At 41.9% G+C, this 19,641-nt stretch overlaps 1 protein-coding gene across 1 annotated transcript in view; it reads left to right on the top strand.

Annotated features, from left to right (window-relative positions):
• The first annotated feature begins 510 nt into the window (after positions 1 to 510).
• The window catches only part of SLC26A7 (solute carrier family 26 member 7), a 135,462-nt gene continuing 116,331 nt past the window's right edge, over positions 511 to 19,641 (top strand). The window contains exon 1 of the mRNA XM_056111287.1: positions 511 to 703. Within this exon, the coding sequence (XP_055967262.1) occupies positions 511 to 703 (193 nt within the window). The remainder of the gene's footprint in view (positions 704 to 19,641) is intronic.

Here is a 19,641-nt window from a genome sequence, read left to right as displayed (position 1 = left end):
TTGCCGAGCGCTTCCCGGTTCATTAGCATAACCCATCCCACTCCCAACACACGCTCAGCACTACCTCATTAGCCATTGGGACTGGAGCCAAAAACGTAAGACTACAGTGAATATAAGGGGAATTACTGGCGAGAGAGCTCTAGACAACTTAACACTGAACCCATTACTTTTCCAAGATCAGAAAACCAGTCCATTAAGGGAGCCTTTTCTCCATCTCACTCAGATAAGACGTCAAGGTTTTAATTTATATCTTTCAACTAGAATAATTAGCTGCATCCTAATAAGACATAAAGCTGGGCTGTGTGTATTGAAATGCTTCTGTTAATATTTCTCTCTCTCTCTTTTTTTTCTCTCTCTCTCTCTCTCTTTGATTTATTTTCTGGATGACTTTGACATTGTAAACCACAGACAAATTGGAGCTTGGCGCTCAAAGGAGGTGTTCTGCTGCAACTTTTTTTTTTTTTTATCCTTGTCTAAAGAAGTTTACTTCTGCAAGAGGGAATCTGAAAAATGACAGGGGCAAAAAGGAAAAAGAAAAGCGTGTTCTGGAGCAAGATCCATACCCCACACTGTGAAGACATTAAGCAGTGGTGTAGAAGGCGGCTACCTATTTTGGAATGGGCACCACACTACAATCTGAAAGAAAACTTGCTTCCAGATACCGTGTCTGGGATAATGCTGGCAGTTCAACAGGTAACACAAGGTAATGTACTGCATTTGATTTTCCGGTTTTATGAGGAGTAGACGTCTTCTTTTCTTGGAAGAATAGTGTGACCTAGGATTGACTATCTGGTTCATGAAATACATATTTTATTAGTTTTGGAGAAAAAAATAGCACACTGTTTATCTATAGAGAAAAGTTTTCCTAAGCTTTCTTTTCTTTTTTTTTTTTGCTAGCTCTTATGGCTTGAACTAATTTTTGAATGCCGTTACATATTGTTGAAATGTATGCTACATGAGAGTAAAAGACCAGTCATTTGTGGGAGTTTTAATAGCTTGACCTTGCTGAGATAGTTTCCTACTTTTGCTGAATGGAGCTATAAAATACCTCCTGGGTTGAGCACATTGTTTGTAACTCTAATTAGCAGCTCACAATTACCTGCTGTAGCCTTGAGAATGGCTGGAAGCAAGGAAAAGAGCTTTCTAAACATAAAGGAGGCTCTTTGCCAAGATCATTATTTGCAAAGAGAATCCTGTGTGTCCTTAGAGGTTATGTATTACTGTGCATGCTGATTTAATTCTATCTCACATAACATACTGTATTTATTTAAGAAAGAAATATAAGAAAAAATTGTGTAAGAAGTCTGATTTTAGCTTTATGGAGCAGATTCTAAACAAAATTCATGGTGAAAAAAATCTTCTAGTTTACTTGGGTGCAGACATATGTGAGTATGTGTATGTGTATTGATGCTGTCATTAAGGGTATTTTTATTGCTTTTTTTTTCTAATTTTGATAATGTATTTTCTATCTGGAGCAAGGGAAGGAACTGGTTTCTCAGTCTTGAGAATTTGGAACTCTTTCTTTGGCAAAGATTCTGTAGGCTTATATTTCCTTGCAGTTTCCCTACCTCCCTGGCTTGAACTATTATTTGTACTGTTAAATTATAAGTACTTTTTTTTAATTGAATTATTCTGTAGCTGGAACAAACTGGCTTGTGTATTTGTGTTTTCAGTCTGATTAGGAACATCTGCACTAGCGACTTTAAGATACATTATACTATTTTATATTTTGGGATCTTATTTCTTTGTTTTACATTTCTAATGACAGTCTTGCCAATAGCAAAGTATAGTCATCTTTTGTAAAAATGCAAAGTAAATAACAGGTGAGGGCATTTTCTGCTTCTTTTTTTAAATGTAATTTTCAGATTCAAATAAAACACCCCTATGGAATTTGAAAGGTAGGTGATACACTTACAAGAGATTCTTTTGGTTGAATGGTTTCAACATATTTTTTGAGTTTATGTTGCTTTATGACATTTTTTTTAAATCGTGGAGTGCTGTGGCAGTATTGTGGAAGTGAGTTGGCGTTCAGTTCTAGGGATTAAACCCAGGGCCTCCTACATCAAGGCATGTGCTCTGCCACTTGGCCACATTCCAGACTCTACCTAGCTTTAATTGAAGCTAAAAAAAAAAAAAGAAAAAGATAGCATTTAAAATAATTTGATCTTTCGAAGGTATCAGGCGAATAAGAAATTTTGGGACTACCATGAAGATAATCAGGGATACACCACTGATGAGATCATTTTTTTGTGCATTTTACAGTTAATTGTGTAGCTATTATTCTAGTATAGGTATTGAAGCACTTTCTTTCAGTCTTTCAATGTATATTCAAGGATTAGGAGTCATGAACATCACTGGTTATAAACAAAATGCCAGCACCCCACCCCCGCTGATGAGAGATACAGCACCTCTCAGCCTGGTGTCTTGAAGGGTCTGGGTGGGTTGGCTCATTCTCTTGGAAGGTCACCAGATTGATTGGAAAAGCTATGTGCTAGAGAGAAGTTAAAGTCTTTTTTATTGGTCCTTGAAAAGACTAATCCTAAAAGTGCCTATTCTTTTCAAACAGTTCACTCACATATTAACATACTGACTCATGGTATAGAGGTGAAAAGAAAAATGTTATAGATTGTAAAGGTCACCATGTTAAACCATTCTGTACATTATCTTACCCTCTCTAACAAATCCCAAGAGATATTAGTCTCTTCTCCATATCTCTTACGAGAAAATGGAGACAGCAAAAGAATTTGTCCTGGGCCTTATGAGGTAATTTTATCTGATAAATTATAGAGTCAATGATTGGATTCCAAAACCAATATTTTTAACCTTTACATCTATACTCTACACTGTGAAACTAATTAAGCTTTTTAATAAAGCCCATACTAGTAATAGAGGGCATTTATTTGGAAAGATATGGTTATGTTCCTCTGCATTTAGGTTTATCCCTGCAGGTTTTAAGCCCAAAGACAGAGGGACAAGGAAAATAACTGTAGTAGCATGCAGATTAGGGAAGGCAGTGGATGACTTCTATTTGCATGAATGGAATATTGTTATCATGATCAGCTCAATTGCTTTAGAAAAATTTAGAAGAACAAAGGGGAAATTTTGTTCTTTGACTACTTACTGCACAGACAAGAGAAACAAATAGCTGTTTTCCCTCTAGGAATCTTCAAAGTTGTTCCATTTCTCAAATATTTAAATTGCATTGACTTGTTGGAATCAATATTTTTGATCTCCACACATGGAAAAATTAATAGCATTTAAAATCTAAGAGTTGATTTTATCTTCCCTTTCTTGAAATGCATTTAAAATTGAGAAAGAATGAAAACTGACATTTGAATATTTTATGTATATTCAATATTAAGAAACTATTTTCAATGGTTTCATTAAAGATTTCCTAATCGTTCAATATTGGGCTTGTTATTTAATACCATACTTGATTCACCTCAAGCATTTTCTTTCAATTTTTGGACCTTGATTATTTGGTTTCCTTCTGCTATTTCTCTGGCTTTCTTATGCATCTTTGCTGTTTTTGCTTCTACTTTATTCTCTGAAGAACAGTGTCCTAAGGACTCAAACACTGACTGGCCTTTCCTCCCAAACAGTCTCAGGCAGCCTTTTCTGTGTAAGAGGTCCTTTCATTTTTGTTTGTTTGGGGGCCTCCGGTGGTGGTTCTCAGGGCTTACCCTGATTCTGCACTCAGAGATCTCTCCAAGAGGTGTTGGGGAACCATATGGAATCCAGGGATCCAACCCAGGTCAGCTGCTTTCCAGGCAAACTCTTTACCCATTGTACTCTCTCTCCGACCCAAATGTAAGAGACTCACCACCATTACTGTGCTTTTCAACCTTCCTTCTAAACCCATCCTCTAAATATTCAACTATGCAAAAGATTTTCCCAAGGGATGTCACATTCAGATTCCTCTTTGAAAGTAGGGATTTTTCTAACAGCATGTCAAAAGCAAGATATTCTTCTAAAATCAAAAATTAATCCTATGACCTGCGTGGCACCACCATCCTCACCAGAATCATAATAATAACGACGATGAACTATACTTTCTACAAACATCAGTACCGTTGTGAGAACACTTGACATTAAACTGAGTTCCAAAGAGAATGCATCACACATTGCTTACATCACACAGCAAATGAGTGGAAGAGTAAGGACTTGAACTTTGGCAGTATTGGTCAGGAGATGACTCACCATTGCCCCTAACAGAGAATCCCCAGAGATACTCAGTCCTGCCCACTGCCTGACAGCACCAGGTTCTGTTGTTTCTACACTCCCAAAACCATCACCATCAAGCCTTCTGGTTTCATGTGCCCTCTGCTGCCTTCATCTCTGGTCTGCATTGCTGAAATAATCAGTGTGCGTCTTCATTCCTCACTCTGTCTCCTCCTGTTGGCGGGATTGCATACTGCAGTGAGAATGACATTCCCATTTTCCCTATTGAAAAACTTATAAGAGTTTTTTTCCCTGGAGGATAAACATTTGGTGTCACATAATTACTTATAGCACCGCGGGTAGGGCGTTTGTCTTGCACGCGGCCGATGCAGCCAACCCGGGCAACCCAGGTTCGATTCCTCCATCCCTCTCGGAGAGCCCAGCAAGCTACCGAGAGTATCTTGCCCGCCCGGCAAAGCCTGGCAAGCTCCCCGTGACGTATTCGCTATGCCAAACACAGTAACAACAAGTCTCCAAGTCTCACACTGGAGATGTTACTGATGCCCGCTCGGGCAAATCGATGAACAACGGGAGGACAGTGCTACAGTGCTACTTATTTGAGCGTTTAACTATCTGGGATTCTTGAAACAAAGGTTCACTCAAACGAGGACTGCCTCCCAATTTCCTGGTTTGCTTTCTTCTCTCCCACTTCTTTTGTACTTTTTCCATTTCTCCACGATAGGCCCTAAAAAATTTTGCTGTAACAGTTTTGTACAAATCTTTCTGCACTGGTCTAGTATGTTCCGAAGATAAATACAAGTTAATCTTACTGATTTGTATATTGTGTGGTTCAAAGAAGTTGCTTTTTATTCTCTTTTGTTTCTTATGCCATACCCCATGGTGCACAGGGCTACTCCCGGCTCTGTGTTCTGGGGTCACTCCTGACAGTGCTCGCATGACCGTATGGTGCTGGGAATTTAAACTTGGGCTCCTGCTTGCAAAATGTGTGCATTATTGCATGTTAGCACCTTAGAAGGAAAGCAATTTTTAATAATCTTTCAAAATAATATTGAAAATACAAAAAATGCATACTTGAGATTTTTCTAATGTTTTTTACTCTTCTGACTATGCAACACTTGAGACAAATAAGGTAGAAGATGTGTTTCCTAGGTCCCAGTATTAATTTTTATCTAGATAGTTAATACAATAGGGCACTTGCCTTGCATGTGGTGGATCCGGGTTCGAACTCTGGTACCATCCATGGTCTACTGAATGCAGAGTTAGGAATTAGCCCTGAACATCACTGTGTGTTGCACCCCTCCCCCCAAAACAAAGAACAAGAACAAGAACAGTAACAATAAACAACAACAAAAATCCATGTGCTTAGTTTCTCATGAAAAAGTTTTTTGGAAAACAAAACAATAATCCAATACATGATCATAAAGGGTTCCATGTTGCCATGTGGCAAAATCTACTGGACCTTCAGCCATGCCCCTTTAGATATGCCATGCAATTTGCAGTTTGCCATAATAATCACTCACAGATGTCCAACTGTACTTTATGCTGATATTCGTACAAGTTCTATGAGTGTCTGGATTTGTTTCCTTTGCTAGATAGTTTCTAACATAGTTTGATGAAATGCCTTGAATTAATTCACCTTTGAATGTAATTATTATAGAAAGATTTAAAAAATAAGGTTCTTTTGTTTTGTTTTGTTTTGTTTTGGGGCCACACCTGGTGGTGCTCAGGGCTCAGTGCTGACTGTGTTCAAGCATCATGGCTGGTGGGACTCAGGGGACCAAGAGAAGGAGTGATGGGGATTAACTCAGGTTTGGAGTGTGCAAGGCAGGCACCTTCCAGCTCCTGAAATTAGGCTCTTAATTTAGATCCAAGTGTCACTTCTATTCTAAATATCTAAAATATTGGGGAGTCCTCATTAGTAACAGAAGATAAGGGCCTCTATGATTCTTTTTTATTTTTAATTTTTATTTTAAGTTTTTTGGGTTTTTTTTTTTTGGTCACACCCAGTGATGCACAGGAGTTATTCTGCACTCAAACATTACTCCTGGCGGTGCTCGGGGGACCAAATGGGATGCTGGAAATCAAACCTAGGTTGCGTGCAAGGCAGATGCCCTCCCTACCCACCGTGCTATTGCTTCAGCCCCAACCTCTAGCATTGTTTATCTGACGTTTTGTAGGGACCCACTCCAAAATGCATTTTGCAGATGAACTATAGTGAGGATATTGTTGAGTTAACACAAGGCCCCAAGAAGTTGGCAAGCAACCCAGGATAAGACTCCACCTCCGTTTAGTTCACTTTCCCACCTGGGTGACAACTGGAGGAAAATAAATTCTTCTTTTTTTTTCCAACTTGCAAACTCAATAATTGAGAGAGGGTAGAGATCTACAAGGCTTGACTTGCCATGTAAGAAGTTAATCCACTGGGGAGGAGGGAATGAGAATGTTTTGCCTTGCATTCCAAGGGATCACCTAGAATTTTTGGTTCCAAACCATGAAGATTTTCTGCTGCCATAGGGTTGCCTCTGGGGCCGCAGACAAAAGATGGATGTTCTTTATAATTATGCAGAATGTGTGGCATTACTGGTACCAAAACAGATGTGTGGAAGCTGAGCTCCATTGCACTCCTGAGGGCAGCTTAGTTGCATGTGGAACAATAAGTGGAAATTCCTGAAGCATACTGCATTGCAAAGATTAAAGGCTTGTCTGGGAATTTTTCCCCGCCTGGTCTCAGCATTTTTTGGGGGGACAGAATCGTAGCATTAGTTATATGTCTCTCAACCAGTGTATCTTTCCACTAATACTGTTTCTCTTCTCCAGAAAAAAATGGCAGCCAAACATTGTGAAATAAATCTAAGCTTAAGTATACTTGCCCAGAGGAGCATAAGCCTATATCCAGGATTTAGTAACACTGTCTTCCTTTCTCCTCCAAATCCTATCCATGACCGGATTCTGACTAGAGATCCAGGCTTCATTCAGCAACACTGATTTCCTATTTTTCCCTCTTGAGTGTAAAGTCCTGGTAATCTGTATATTAATGGGATGTTTGTACTTTTCTGTCCTCGGGATAACATTCTCTAGAACCTGTTAAGTGGAAGCGCCATGACCTTCGTTTTCAGACTCAGAGCCTTAGAAAGGGACCTATAACAAGTAGACAGCAAGGAGTGGAAAGATAAAAGGTATGCCCGGAATAGAAGGAGCGATTATGCCAGCTAGCATCCATTACTGCTTCTTTCAGTGACTATACATTGAATTTATTTTGGGAAACAACTCCTCTTGCATTTTAAGTATACTGACTGTACGTGCAGCTCTTGTGGTCGCTGTGATTCCTATAAAACGCTCTGTACAAAATCCAACAGCAGACAGATTTGGTTTGTGTGCTACAGTTTGTTGAATGATAGTTCCTTTAATGTTAGAATATACAGTTTCTTTGCTTTTGGTCTTTTGATCATCATAACCTTGGATTGGCCGTTTTCTCTATCTTTGATTCATTTGTGAAACTGCCTCATCTCAGGTAAAAACCTTCATTTAAAGCATTTAAAAAAATACTAGCAGCACCTGTCATATTTTAATAGTGATCTTTCATTGAATAGTTCCACCTGGATTCTATATAATTTCCGGAGATTCTATAATGACATGTAATATTTCAAATGTATGTAAGTAATTAGACACAAAATATTTTAGTTCAGCTTGTAAAGCACAGTGCTTTTAATGAAAAAGCATGGCAGTGTGCTAGACATTAACTATATAGTATCAGTAAGCAACTCAGAATCTTGAATAAGCATAAAGGTAAGACTTAATTTTAATTTTTGTGATAGAAACCAGGCTAACCAGAGAAAAGAGTCCCCCTCAAACAAATTCTTAACCATGGGGGTCCCTTGCAATTATCTGGGGGCTTAAAAGAAAACTGAAACATAGGTCTCATTTTTAGATTAAATCAAATAATTTCTCTGAGTAGTTACTGGATGGAAGCATTGTATTTCTTCTGTTTTTAATTGTCCCAGATTTTAATGTGAAGCAATGATGACAGCTGTATTCAAGCAGTTAATAGTCTGGGTAAGAGCGTGTGACCTGTTTTCAATTCTATATACCTGGAAAGTATTAGATCTAGGGGTGGCCCTGTGTATGTCTTCCTTGGTGAAGTGTCTACTTTTTTCCTGATGAGGATATTTGTTTTTTGTTGCTGTTGTAGAATTTTGTGAGCTCTTGATATATTTTGAATATTAAACTTTTATCAGATGTATGGTGAAACAATACTGGAGCGATAGCACAGCGGGTAGGGCGTCTGCCTTGCACTCAGCCAACATGGCCGACCCGAGTTCGACTCCTCCGCCCCTCTCGGAGAGCCCGGCAAGCTACCGAGAGTATTGATATGCCAGACACAGTAACAACAAAGTCTCCAATGGAGACGTTACTGGGCCCACTTGAGCAAATCGATGATCAACGGGAGGGCCTTTACCTTTACCTTACCTTATGGTGAAACAAAAGGGAAAATTGCATTTTTGTTTTCATGATAGCTTCTTTTTTTTAATGTGTAGAAGTCTTATAGCTTGATGCAATTCCACTTGTTTGGTTTTTGCTTTTGTTATCGAAGTCAAATCCTGGAAGATCAGATTTGAGGTTTAGAGATAAGAGGGTGGAAGAAGGAAGTCAAAAGGTAGAAACTTCTGGGTCTAGAACAATAGTACAGCCAGCAGGTAGGGTGCTTGCCTTGCATGTGGCTGACCCAAGTTTGATCCCTGGTATACCTTATGATCTCCTAAACACTGCCAGGAGAAACCCATGAACATCTCTGGGTGTGGTCCCAAAATAAAAAAAATTAAAATGTTGGAAATGTTCAGTTCTAAGATAAATAATTACTAGGTATGTTAGGAGTAACCAGATATTATAGTAAAAAGTACTCTGTGATATTAGGCAATTGGTTAAAAAGAGAAGATCCTGGGTTATCACACATAGAAAAAGCCTAATTTTCTTTCTTTTTTTTTGTATATATGAAATGATGGCTATTAACAAAACTTATGTGTCAAACATTTCATACTGTATCTAAGTCAAAATATTTTTCAGACCATATCAAATATATACAGTGCTATCCATCAGTTATGCATCATTAAAACTCAAACAAAAATATATATAAAAAGCAAATTTTATTCAGAAACCAATTCTGGCTATCAATAGCCAACCCTTCTTTCGGTACTCAACATTAGACTTCAAAAATTTGTTTAATACCAGCGTAACTTTCCACCTTCATCTCTTTTTTGAACTTACCCTTAACATCTAATGTTCTGATTACTGAACTGTTCTTTGTGTTCGAAATTAGCATATCTCAACTGGAGTGTGTGTGTGTTTGTGTGTGTGTGTGTGTGTGTGTGTGGTGGTGGGGGGGGAGTTATGGCTTCTGGGGCCTCCCAGGATATTCCAAGGGACCAAGTTAAATAATCACATAAATGAGGGTGGGCAGCACAGCACAAACTAGGGGCCAGCGGGTAGGGCAAGGTGGTCACAGGAAGAAGAGACCAGATGATGCCAAGGTCCCAAGAAAGTTGAGAATCATTGTTTTTTTTGTTTGTTTGTTTGTTTTGTTTTGTTTTTGGGTCACACCCGGCGATGCACAGGGGCTACTCCTGGCTCATGCACTCAGGGATTACTCCTGTTGGTGCTCAGGGAACCACATGGGATTCTGGGAATTGAACCTGGGTCAGCCGCATGCAAAGCAAATGCCCTACCCACTGTGCTATTGCTCCAGTCCTGAGAATCGCTGCTTTTAAGGCTGAGTCTTGCTTTGCTTCAGGACGCTGGCATACACTGTTTTCTCTAATGGCTAATCCTCCCTCTGCCTCCTTCATCTAATATACGTTAACATCATTTTGCCCTGGGTATAGCTCAATAGGTAGCTCTCATCCTTGGCTCTTTATTAAAATCCTTCTTTGACACTTAAAAGATATCCAGGGCCCAAACAGAATCTGATCCGAACAGAATCTCTAGAAAATTTAGGACAACTTCTGGTGCGTTCTAGACCACTGATTCATCAATAAGGACCAATGGAAGGCACCACAGGCTCTCTGAGAACTGCAGGACTTTGAATGGCAGACTTCCAGAAGATTCTTAATGCCTCTGTTCACTTCCCCCCATAGGACCCTGATTTACCGTGGTGTAATTAGATCCCATCTATGCTGCTTTTGGGGGTGGGGTGACGGGCAACTTCCTAACTGGAGCTCAGGGGGCCCTGGGACCATTTCCTGTGACATTTGACAAACCAAGCAGAACAACTCAGTCTGCGCACCCTCTGGTGCTAGGGACCAAGAAGGATACCCCCTGAGTCATGGGGGCCAGTCTTGTACCCTCAGTGATACTTGGGGTTCCGTGTGTGCTGGTGACCCAGTTGGAGCTAGGCTCATGCCAGGCATGTGTCCTAACCCCTGGACGGTCTCCTGGCCCTCACATTGAAAAAAATGTGTTTTTCCTCTAAGCTGTCTGTTGCTCTGAGCAGGGTCTATTTAGAGTCTGGCATAGGCCATCCAAGTTTCAGCAGAGGCTAAAAGAACTCTGAATCTTAGGAGTGCCTTTAACCCTGCTAGTGTTTCATGGAGGGACTTGCTCCTTCTAGAAGTCTCTGTTTGCTTCTTCCTCTGTCATGGATCTCTCTCTGTCTCTTCTCGCTGGCTTGCTTCAGGCCCGTGTCTCTCCTTGAGCATACATTGCTTGTCTCTGTCTCTTTGCTTGCTTTTTTCCAATTTGGAGAAATCCATGTTCTCTATCTTTTCTTTTTTTTATGATGTGTTTATACCCAGTAGTGCTCAGGACCTACTCCTGGCTCCATGCTCTGGCGGGGTTCCTGGAAACGTGTGAAATGTGGAGGATTGAACCCCTCTTAGCCACATGCCATGATCTACCTGCTATACTATGCCTCTGCCCCGTATACTTAAATCTTTGATGACAGTGAAATACAACACTTAGGACAGAGAGAAAGAGATTTTCTTGTGCACCCCCTTCCTTTTGGTCACTGCTGCCCCCATGGGAAGTTTTAATATTTTACGGTTTCTGACATTTAGGCCTGCAGGTTTATTGATCATGCAGTTTTTGAATTTTTGTATTTATTTTCAGTTTTGTGAGAGTATGCCTTAAAAAGCCAACTATGGGGCTGATGCTTGATGTATTTGATTAAAACCCCTGAAAGATTAGAACCACTGACCTTTGATTAGCAATCCTGTCTGTGAACCCAGGGAATGTGGATTTCAGATAATTGTGGTTCTTATGTCTATGTAAATGAACCCAGGGACACTTGCTCGTAAATAGTGTTTAACCCTGAGCCAGTTGGTATTGTGAACCAGACAGCTGATTATCTTGTGGTTTGCTAAGAATAATGCTCAGACCACGACAAACCAGTTACCAAGAGGAAATGACTTTCATCAGTACCCACACAGTTTGAGTTTCATTTCTTATGTGTAATTCTTGGAAGTGCCTACTGCCACCTAATTATTTTGTTTTCAAGAACATTCATCTGTCTTCCTAGGGTTCTTTATTTATTCTGTTTAAAATACTTAAAAGAATACACAGCCTTTCGCTATGTTCTTGGAAAGAGACAAAGAAGCATAAGACAGCAATCTAGCCTCCACAAGCTTATTATTTTTTCCTTCCTCAGAAATTTGTACCGGAGTATCTGAGAATATGATCTTGTTATTTCAATCTCGAAGATATCATTCCGGTGTAGGCATTTAAGGGTGGGAACATTTTCATAATGAAAGTTTTCAGAGTATTGGTTTCAACCATGTTCTGCCCAGAGTCGGTTGTATAACATTGGGGCTGCCAAGGAATTCTGTGTTCTTATTTAGGAACATGAAAAATACTATTGCCCTACCTGTGATACAACATGAAGTCAATATTTGGGGTGAAAATTGGATCAATAGAGAAAACAAGGTGATTGCTCACGAGATTGGAGGCGTGTTACTACGGGAAATGGCATTTTCAGAAAATAAAGTCCTCCTAATCACTCTTTCCCCAGAAAAAGTTCGAGGGCTGGGCTAACACACAGGCGAGACTGAGGGAATGGTGACCAGTATCGTGCTTAACTACTTGAGTCAGTCTGCAGAGTGTAGCTCTGGCAAAACTAAAGTGGATTAAAACTGCTTGAACCCGAAACCTGCTTCCTTCTTTCTTGTAAAGCTAAGGTTGTCATGTGCTTGGAGAACAAAATAAAGAAGAATCAGAGCTTACTTGAGGGATGCCTTAGTCCTTGTATCCTGCCAGTGGTATGGGTAAAGAATTAATGAGAGAAACACATAACACTATGTATCTCGGTCTCACTCATCCAAAAATGAGCCCTCTTTAGACTGGGCTGGAGTGATAGCACAGGGCTGGTGCCATAGCACAGCAGTAGGGCGTTTGCCTTGTGCACAGCCAGCCCGGCTGAGCTGGGTTCGATTCCTCCGCTCCTCTTGGAGAGCCCGGCAAGCTACCGAGAGTATCTCGCCCACACGGCAAAGCCTGGCAAGCTCCCAGTGATGTATTGGATATGCCAAACACAGTAACAAAACAAGTCTCAAAAAAAAAATGGAGACTTTACTGGGCCCGCTCGAGCAAACTGATGAACAACGGGAGGACAATGACAGTGTTTGTTTAGACTGTTAACTTAGACCCCTTCCTTGATTAATCTTCTTTAGGAATAGAGGATGTGAAAGATGGTGGAGAAAGAGGTCGAGCGAATCCATGAACAATGGGAGGACAGTGCAGTGCAGTGCAGTGCAGTGCAGTGCAGAGATGTAGGTTAATTCTATGCCCACTTTTCGCCAATGACTATTGGCCTCAAGGGAGGCGACTCTAGTTTAAATCCCAAGTCAGGGACCAGAACGGTAGTACAGCAGGTAGGGTGCTTGCCTTGCACACAGTAGATATGGGCTTGATCCTTGGCAACCCTTGGTTCCCTGAGCCCTACCTCGAATGATCCCTGAGCACAGAGCTAGCAGGAAGCCTAAGCACATCCAGGTAAAGATAAAACAGAAAGAAACTAATAAATCCCAGGTCAGTGGCATATTAGCTTTTGATACTAGCAAGTTAACTGATTTCTCTCAGCTTCCTTATGTGGATAATACAAATAAGGTAGCACTGTAGCATTGTCCTCCCATTGTTCATCGATTTGCTCCAGCGGCCCCAGTAACGTCTCCATTGTGAGACTTGTTGTTACCGTGTTTGGCATATCGAATACATCACGGGGAGCTTGCCAGGCTTTGCTGTGCAGGCGAGATACTCTCGGTAGCCTGCCAGGCTCTCCAAGAGGGGCGGAGGTATCAAACCTGGCTCAGTTGGGCAGGCCACTTGCAAGGCAAACACCCTACCACTGTGCTATGTGTATCCCTAATAAACTGCTTATCAAGCTCAGCTCTTGACCTTGGCGGGGGGATCATACCCGGTGATGCTCAGGGGTTACTCCTGGCTGTGCACTCAGAAATTACTCCTGGCAGTGCTCAGGGGACCATATCGGATGTTGGGACTCGAACCCAGATCGGCCATGTGCAAGGCAAAAGCCCTACCCGCTGTGCTATTGCTCTAGCCCCCTTAGTCTTCTTTTGGGGTGGGGTTTGGAATTTTTTTCCCTTTTGAATTTTCAGTACCATCCTGTTAACAGTCCTGCATGATACACCCCAGCGCCATGTCCCCCATCAAACGGTCCAGTGCCCCCTGCTCCCCTCTCTTACGCCCCATGTCCCTCCATTCCTCCTGCAGTGGCATGTTTCCATCTGACAACCAATTCTCAGTGGCTGCTGCCTGGGAGCACTGTTTTATTATTATTATTTTTATCTCCTTGCTATTTATTTCTTTATATCTCAGATAGGAAGAAGATTGTTCTGTGCCTGTCCCTCTCCTTTCAGTTGACTCTACTCAGCATGACACTCCAGATCTACTCACATAGCAGAAAATTCCATGGTTCCATTTTTTTCTTATAGCTAAGTTGTCGTGTTCCATTGTATATACAGACCTTAGTTTCTTTATCCAGTCATCTGGTCTTGGACACTTGGGTTGTTGACAGATTTTGGCTATTGTGAATAGTATGCTGCAATGAACACTGGACTGTATATAATCTTGAAACCTAACTTGCCTGTGCCATCAACTACCTGATAATCATGACCTCTTTACATGGCCTTTGACCTTTTGTTTTCCTCATCATACTCCTGGCTTCTGGGTAAATGTGGTATTCTATTCCTTGTTGCCTTGCTTTGTTTATCTAAGTCCTATGAAAAAGAGACCCCATTGCTTGACACACAGTAATTTACTTTTAATTGGAGGTAAATCCTATTATCTTCATTATATCTCATGATGTAATTAGAGACCTAGACACAAAGCAGGTAATTATAATAATTTTGATACGAAATACAAATGAAGGCTGAGAATGTACCTCAGTGGTAAGCATATACTTCACATATATGAGGTTCTAGAACCACACACAGACACATACACAACCTGTGTGCACTTAGAAAGGAAGAATATACAAGGTGCACTGATACCATTAATAATACAGTTTGCTCTTTGGAGTGGGGATGAGGTTAATATTTATGGAAGATTTTAAAAGTTTCACAGTTATACAGTTGAAAATCCCAACAGTTATATGTTAATTAGATTTTTGGTTGTTGGTTGGTTTGGGATCACATCCAAGTAGTACTCAGATGCCCCTTCTCTCTCGATAAACCATGTGGCATGTGGGTTAGAACCTGGGTCTCCTGCATTCAATATAAATACACCCCAGACCTTAGACTTATCTCCTCCAAGATAAGATCTAAGGGATATCTTAGTGGAGATAGATAGATGGGGTTTCTTTAGCATCTTCGCAATGTGCAGAGTAAAGAAAAGAATATTTTAGATAACATTTAGCCTTCTGAATCAGGTGACTGGAAGTAGTTGATTCTGTTTTCTGAAGCAGGGCTTAAGCACCCACAATAACAACAACAACAAACAAGGAGCATCAATGTCAATGTGTGATGTGTGTTTCTGTTCTGGCTTGGATGCAGGTCATTTTATTATTATGGGCGGGTTGGCGGGAGGGACCAAAATTGCTTTCATTTGGGATTTGTAATGTGAATGCCTCTCGCTGATATCTATATGGGTCTGAAGTTTAGAAGACACAATCTATACATTAATGCCAGCACACACACACACACACACACACACACACACACACACACACACACAGTTAACATAAGCATGCAATCAGATAGGATAATTCATGGTTAATTTATAGAAAAATGAGGAGAATGAGAATGGAAGGAAACCCCCAAAACACAAAAATTCATTAAATAAGGAACTAGCAAAGGGAAAGGAAGGTGCTGTGGGAACACCATGGTGTTCTGGGAGAGAGTGGAAGCAAGTTTTAAGAAAGGTTTGGTGGCCAGGTAAAATTTAGGAATGGAGGCCGAGGAGAGGGCAGTGCATACAATGCTTGCCTTATGTGCTCCCGAGCACTGTTCAGGTACCAGCATTGTATATGCTCACTGGATCCCTGAGCACAGAGCCAGGAATAAGCCCCGAACAGCGCCAGATGTAGCCCCCAAACAAAACAATTAGCTACAAAAAATAGAATTCCTGGGACAAAAAAAATAATGTAAAGGTGTAAAATTATTTTTGTCTTTGAGGTACTCAGGGACTAAGGCTGGTTTGGGTATAGGCTCACTCCTGTGGTGTTCAGGAGTGAGCCTGTGAGGTGTCAGGGTCGAACTTGGGCTTCCCAAAAGCAAAATTCATGCACCCACCCTTTGAGCAATCTCTCTGGCCACTAGGAAATACTCTAAATTGGAAAAGCAGTTGAACCACAACAAAATACTTCAAGACTCTTTAGGAGTATTGGAAACATCTAGAAAAAAAATCTATAAAAATTTGTTCATCCTTCAGCTCCCACTTCAGTTCTTTTCTTCCTATAAAACTGTCAATATGTTTCTCCTACGTTATTTCCCTTCTCTGAACTTTGTACTGTCATGCTATAAACTGTTTATATGGTTATTTGACAGTAATTGTATTTTATTTTAATTAAATATTAAAAATTCTTATTCCTTTATGTCTCTGATGAAGTTAAATATAGTTTTGGGTTCATAGAGGTTTTAGTTTTGATTTTGGGGCCACAGTCCTCAGTTTCCAGGGCTTACTGCCAGCTCTGCACTCAGGGGTCACTCCCACAGGGCTTTGGGACGAGATGGAAGGCTGGGGATTGAACCTGGGTTGACTGCATGCAACACAAGTGCTTTGCCTGCTGTTCTCAGCCCCAAATACAGGATTTGGGTTTTTGGGCCACACCTCGCAGTCTCTGGGACCATATGGGTGTTGTGGATCAAATCCAGGTCAGAGTTCAAGGCGAGTGCCTGACTCGGTGTACTATTTCACCAATCCCCATAGTAAAAAAAATTTGTGAGTTTCTTTGGAGACTAAGAAATGCTCATGGTTCTTAGGCTGGAATCAAATGTGAAATAAGTGGTCCACAGATGTGATTGCTTTGATATTCTTGTTATCATCATCCCATAAAAACATGAGCTCCACAAAAGTGAAGATCACTTGATCACTTGACATCCCATTACTCATTGATTTGCTTGAGTGGGCACCAGTAACATCTCCATTCGTCTCTGTCACATGCTATTATAGCCCAGTCTCTGTCGCATGCTATTATAGCCCATCTGCTCACTCCAGGAACACAAAGAGGCTCAAACCGTTCGTTCAGGGTCTTGACGAAGAAGTCTGACCATCTCATAGGTGGGCGGCCATGCTGTCTTTTGACGTCCCGTGGAATCCAGTCGGTAACGGCTCTAGTCCAGCGGTCGTCTCCAAATCTCATTACGTGTCCAGCCCATTTGATTTTTGACTCCTTGACAAATGAGACAGCATCCCTGATTCTTGATCATAGATGGAAGTCGGAACTCCGGATTCTTTCTCTCATTTGAGTGGAGCGTGATACTCCAAGCATAGCTCTTTCGATTCCTCTTTGGGAGACAAAGTTGAAGAATTTCACATTTTTATTGGATGTATCTTAAGTGCCTGCCACACAGGAAGTATTTACACTCAGACAGATATTTTCTACCTCTAACAATCTCTGCAACTTGATGGAAGAAGATGGTTCAACAAAATACCCACTCTGCAAGAAAGAAAATTTCCAGACTATTCAGTCATAGAAATTCTATTTCTTTTACGCAATGGTGAGAACACCTACTAATTTGGCAAGGACTGGTGCTGTGAATTATACTTCTCACTCTTACTCATACCAGTTGCTAAAAGACATCACAGGTCCTCTCAGCATCAATGTGAAGGTATTTTGTCTCACCCTCACTTTCCTTCCTCTTTATTAAGCTCAAATGGAAACAGAAATGAGAATGAATAAATTCAGAAGCGAGTGGGAAGATTGGGGCTTATCATTTCTTTATTTGGGTGTCAGCATTTGTGTGAAGATTGAAGAAAATGGCATTTTGTTGGACTTATTTATTGAAGATTGATGAAAATGGCATTTTGTTGGACTTAATTATTTAGTTCGGGGGCAACACCCGTTGTTCTCAGGGGCTGTTATCTGTTCAGAGCTTGCGTGTCACTCATGGTGGTGCATAAGTTGGGGGATGAGGGGAGTGAGCCACCTGCGTCTGAGGCATACACTCCAGCCCATAACTGGACTGCTTCCTCATGACCTGCAGAATAACGTTTTTCTTTCAGGGTACCACATGTGGTAGTGCGCAGGGCTCTGCACTCAGGGGTCACTCCTGGTGGGGCTCACGGGACCTAATGCGGTACTGGGGAACCCAGGTCAGCTGTGTGCAAGGCAGACAGACCCCCTCCCCGCTGTACTGTCACTCCAGGCCTTCAAATGACATTTTAATGGCATTGTACATTGCGGGTTTGATCATCCCCATTCGTCTATCGTGTGTAAACTATTTGGGGGTATTGCTGGAGAAAGACTCAAGGCACAGGGCAAGTCTGTCTCCTTCATACAGGCTGGGCAGACCATGCCTGGTCTTCTCCTGGGCTCCATCTTGTTGGAGGCAGCACCAAACTCCAGCAACATCCACGCTGGGCTGCCGGATACGTGCTCCTCAGGTTTGGGTCAGAGCGTGGGCCTGTCCTCGGCTGCTAGTACCTAATGTCCTTGTGGGTTTGTGGCAAATGACTGAATCTTCTCTGGAAGAAGCTAGCTTACCTTAACATAAGAAGTTAGCCCTTTCAGAGCCTGAGGACTGTGCGCCCCCCCCCCCCTGTTTTGGAAAGGATTGAATGCCGTGATGCTGTGCTATAGTGTGTGCTAATTAAATCAAATTCAGTTATGAGCCACTTGTGGTACACACTGGAGTCATTGTGTTAAACCGTCACCAGCTGGAAAATTTCTTTTGGCATTTTGGGCTACACAGGGCTTTCTCCAGGCTTTGTGCTCAAGAATCACTTCTGGCAGCTTTTGGGATACCAAACATGGTGCCAGGACTAGAAGCTGGGATGCCATGTGCGGGGCTGGTGCCCTACCATCCATACTATCTTTCTGTTCCGTGAAAAGTACTATCAGCTCACATGATTACGATCTGATGCTCATTTTGTGATTCAGCCACAGAGACCAAGGCATGTTTTACCTGCCACTCCCACCCCCACTTCTGCCCCGAAGTTTGAAATATTACACTTAAGAATCCTTCCTTCCTTCCTTCCTTCCTTCCTTCCTTCCTTCCTTCCTTCCTTCCTTCCTTCCTTCCCTCCCTCCCTCCCTCCCTCCTTCTTTCCTCCTTCCTTCCCTCCCTCCCTCCCTCCCTCCCTCCCTCCTTCCTTCCTTCCTTCCTTCCTTCCTTCCTTCCTTCCTTCCTTCCTTCCTTCCTTCCTTCCTTCCTTCCTCCCGCCCTTCCTTCCTTCCCTCCCTCCCTCCCTCCCTCCCTTCTTCTTTCCTCCTTCCTTCCCTACCTCCCTCTCTCCTTCTTTCCTCTTTCCTTCCCTTCCTCCCTCCCTCCCTCTCTCCCTCCCTCCCTCCCTCCTTCCTTCTTTCCTCCCTCCCTCCCTCCCTCCCTCCCTCCCTCCCTCCCTCCCTCCCTTCCTTCCTTCTTTCCTCCCTCCCTCCCTCCCTCCCTCCCTCCCTTCCTTCATTCCCTCCCTCCCTCTTCCTCCCTCCCTCCCTCCCTCCCTCCCTCCCTCCCTCCCTCCCTCCCTCCTTCCCTCCCTCTTCCTCCCTCCCTCCCTCCCTCCCTCCCTCCCTCCTTCCTTCCTTCCTTCCTTCCTTCCTTCCTTCCTTCCTCCCTCCCTCCCTCCCTTCTTTGTTCCTTCCCTTTTCTCCTTTTTTTTCTTTCTCTTCTCTCTCTCTCTCCCTCCCTCCCTTCCTTCCCCCTTTCTTTCTCCCCTTTCTTTCCTCCCTTCTCCCTTTCATTTTTACCTTTTAAAATACAAAGGCCTGAACTAGAAAGATAAAAAATGTCTTTTCTAATTTCTTCTAAGCATTATTATTTGATTATCCTCCTTGGTTTTGGGATATTGAAGGGACTG

Source organism: Sorex fumeus, unplaced genomic scaffold (genome assembly GCF_029834395.1).
Source record: "Sorex fumeus unplaced genomic scaffold, SorFum_2.1 ptg000002l, whole genome shotgun sequence".
Taxonomy (NCBI): Eukaryota; Metazoa; Chordata; class Mammalia; order Eulipotyphla; family Soricidae; genus Sorex; species Sorex fumeus.
This window is presented reverse-complemented; position numbering and strand designations above follow the sequence as displayed.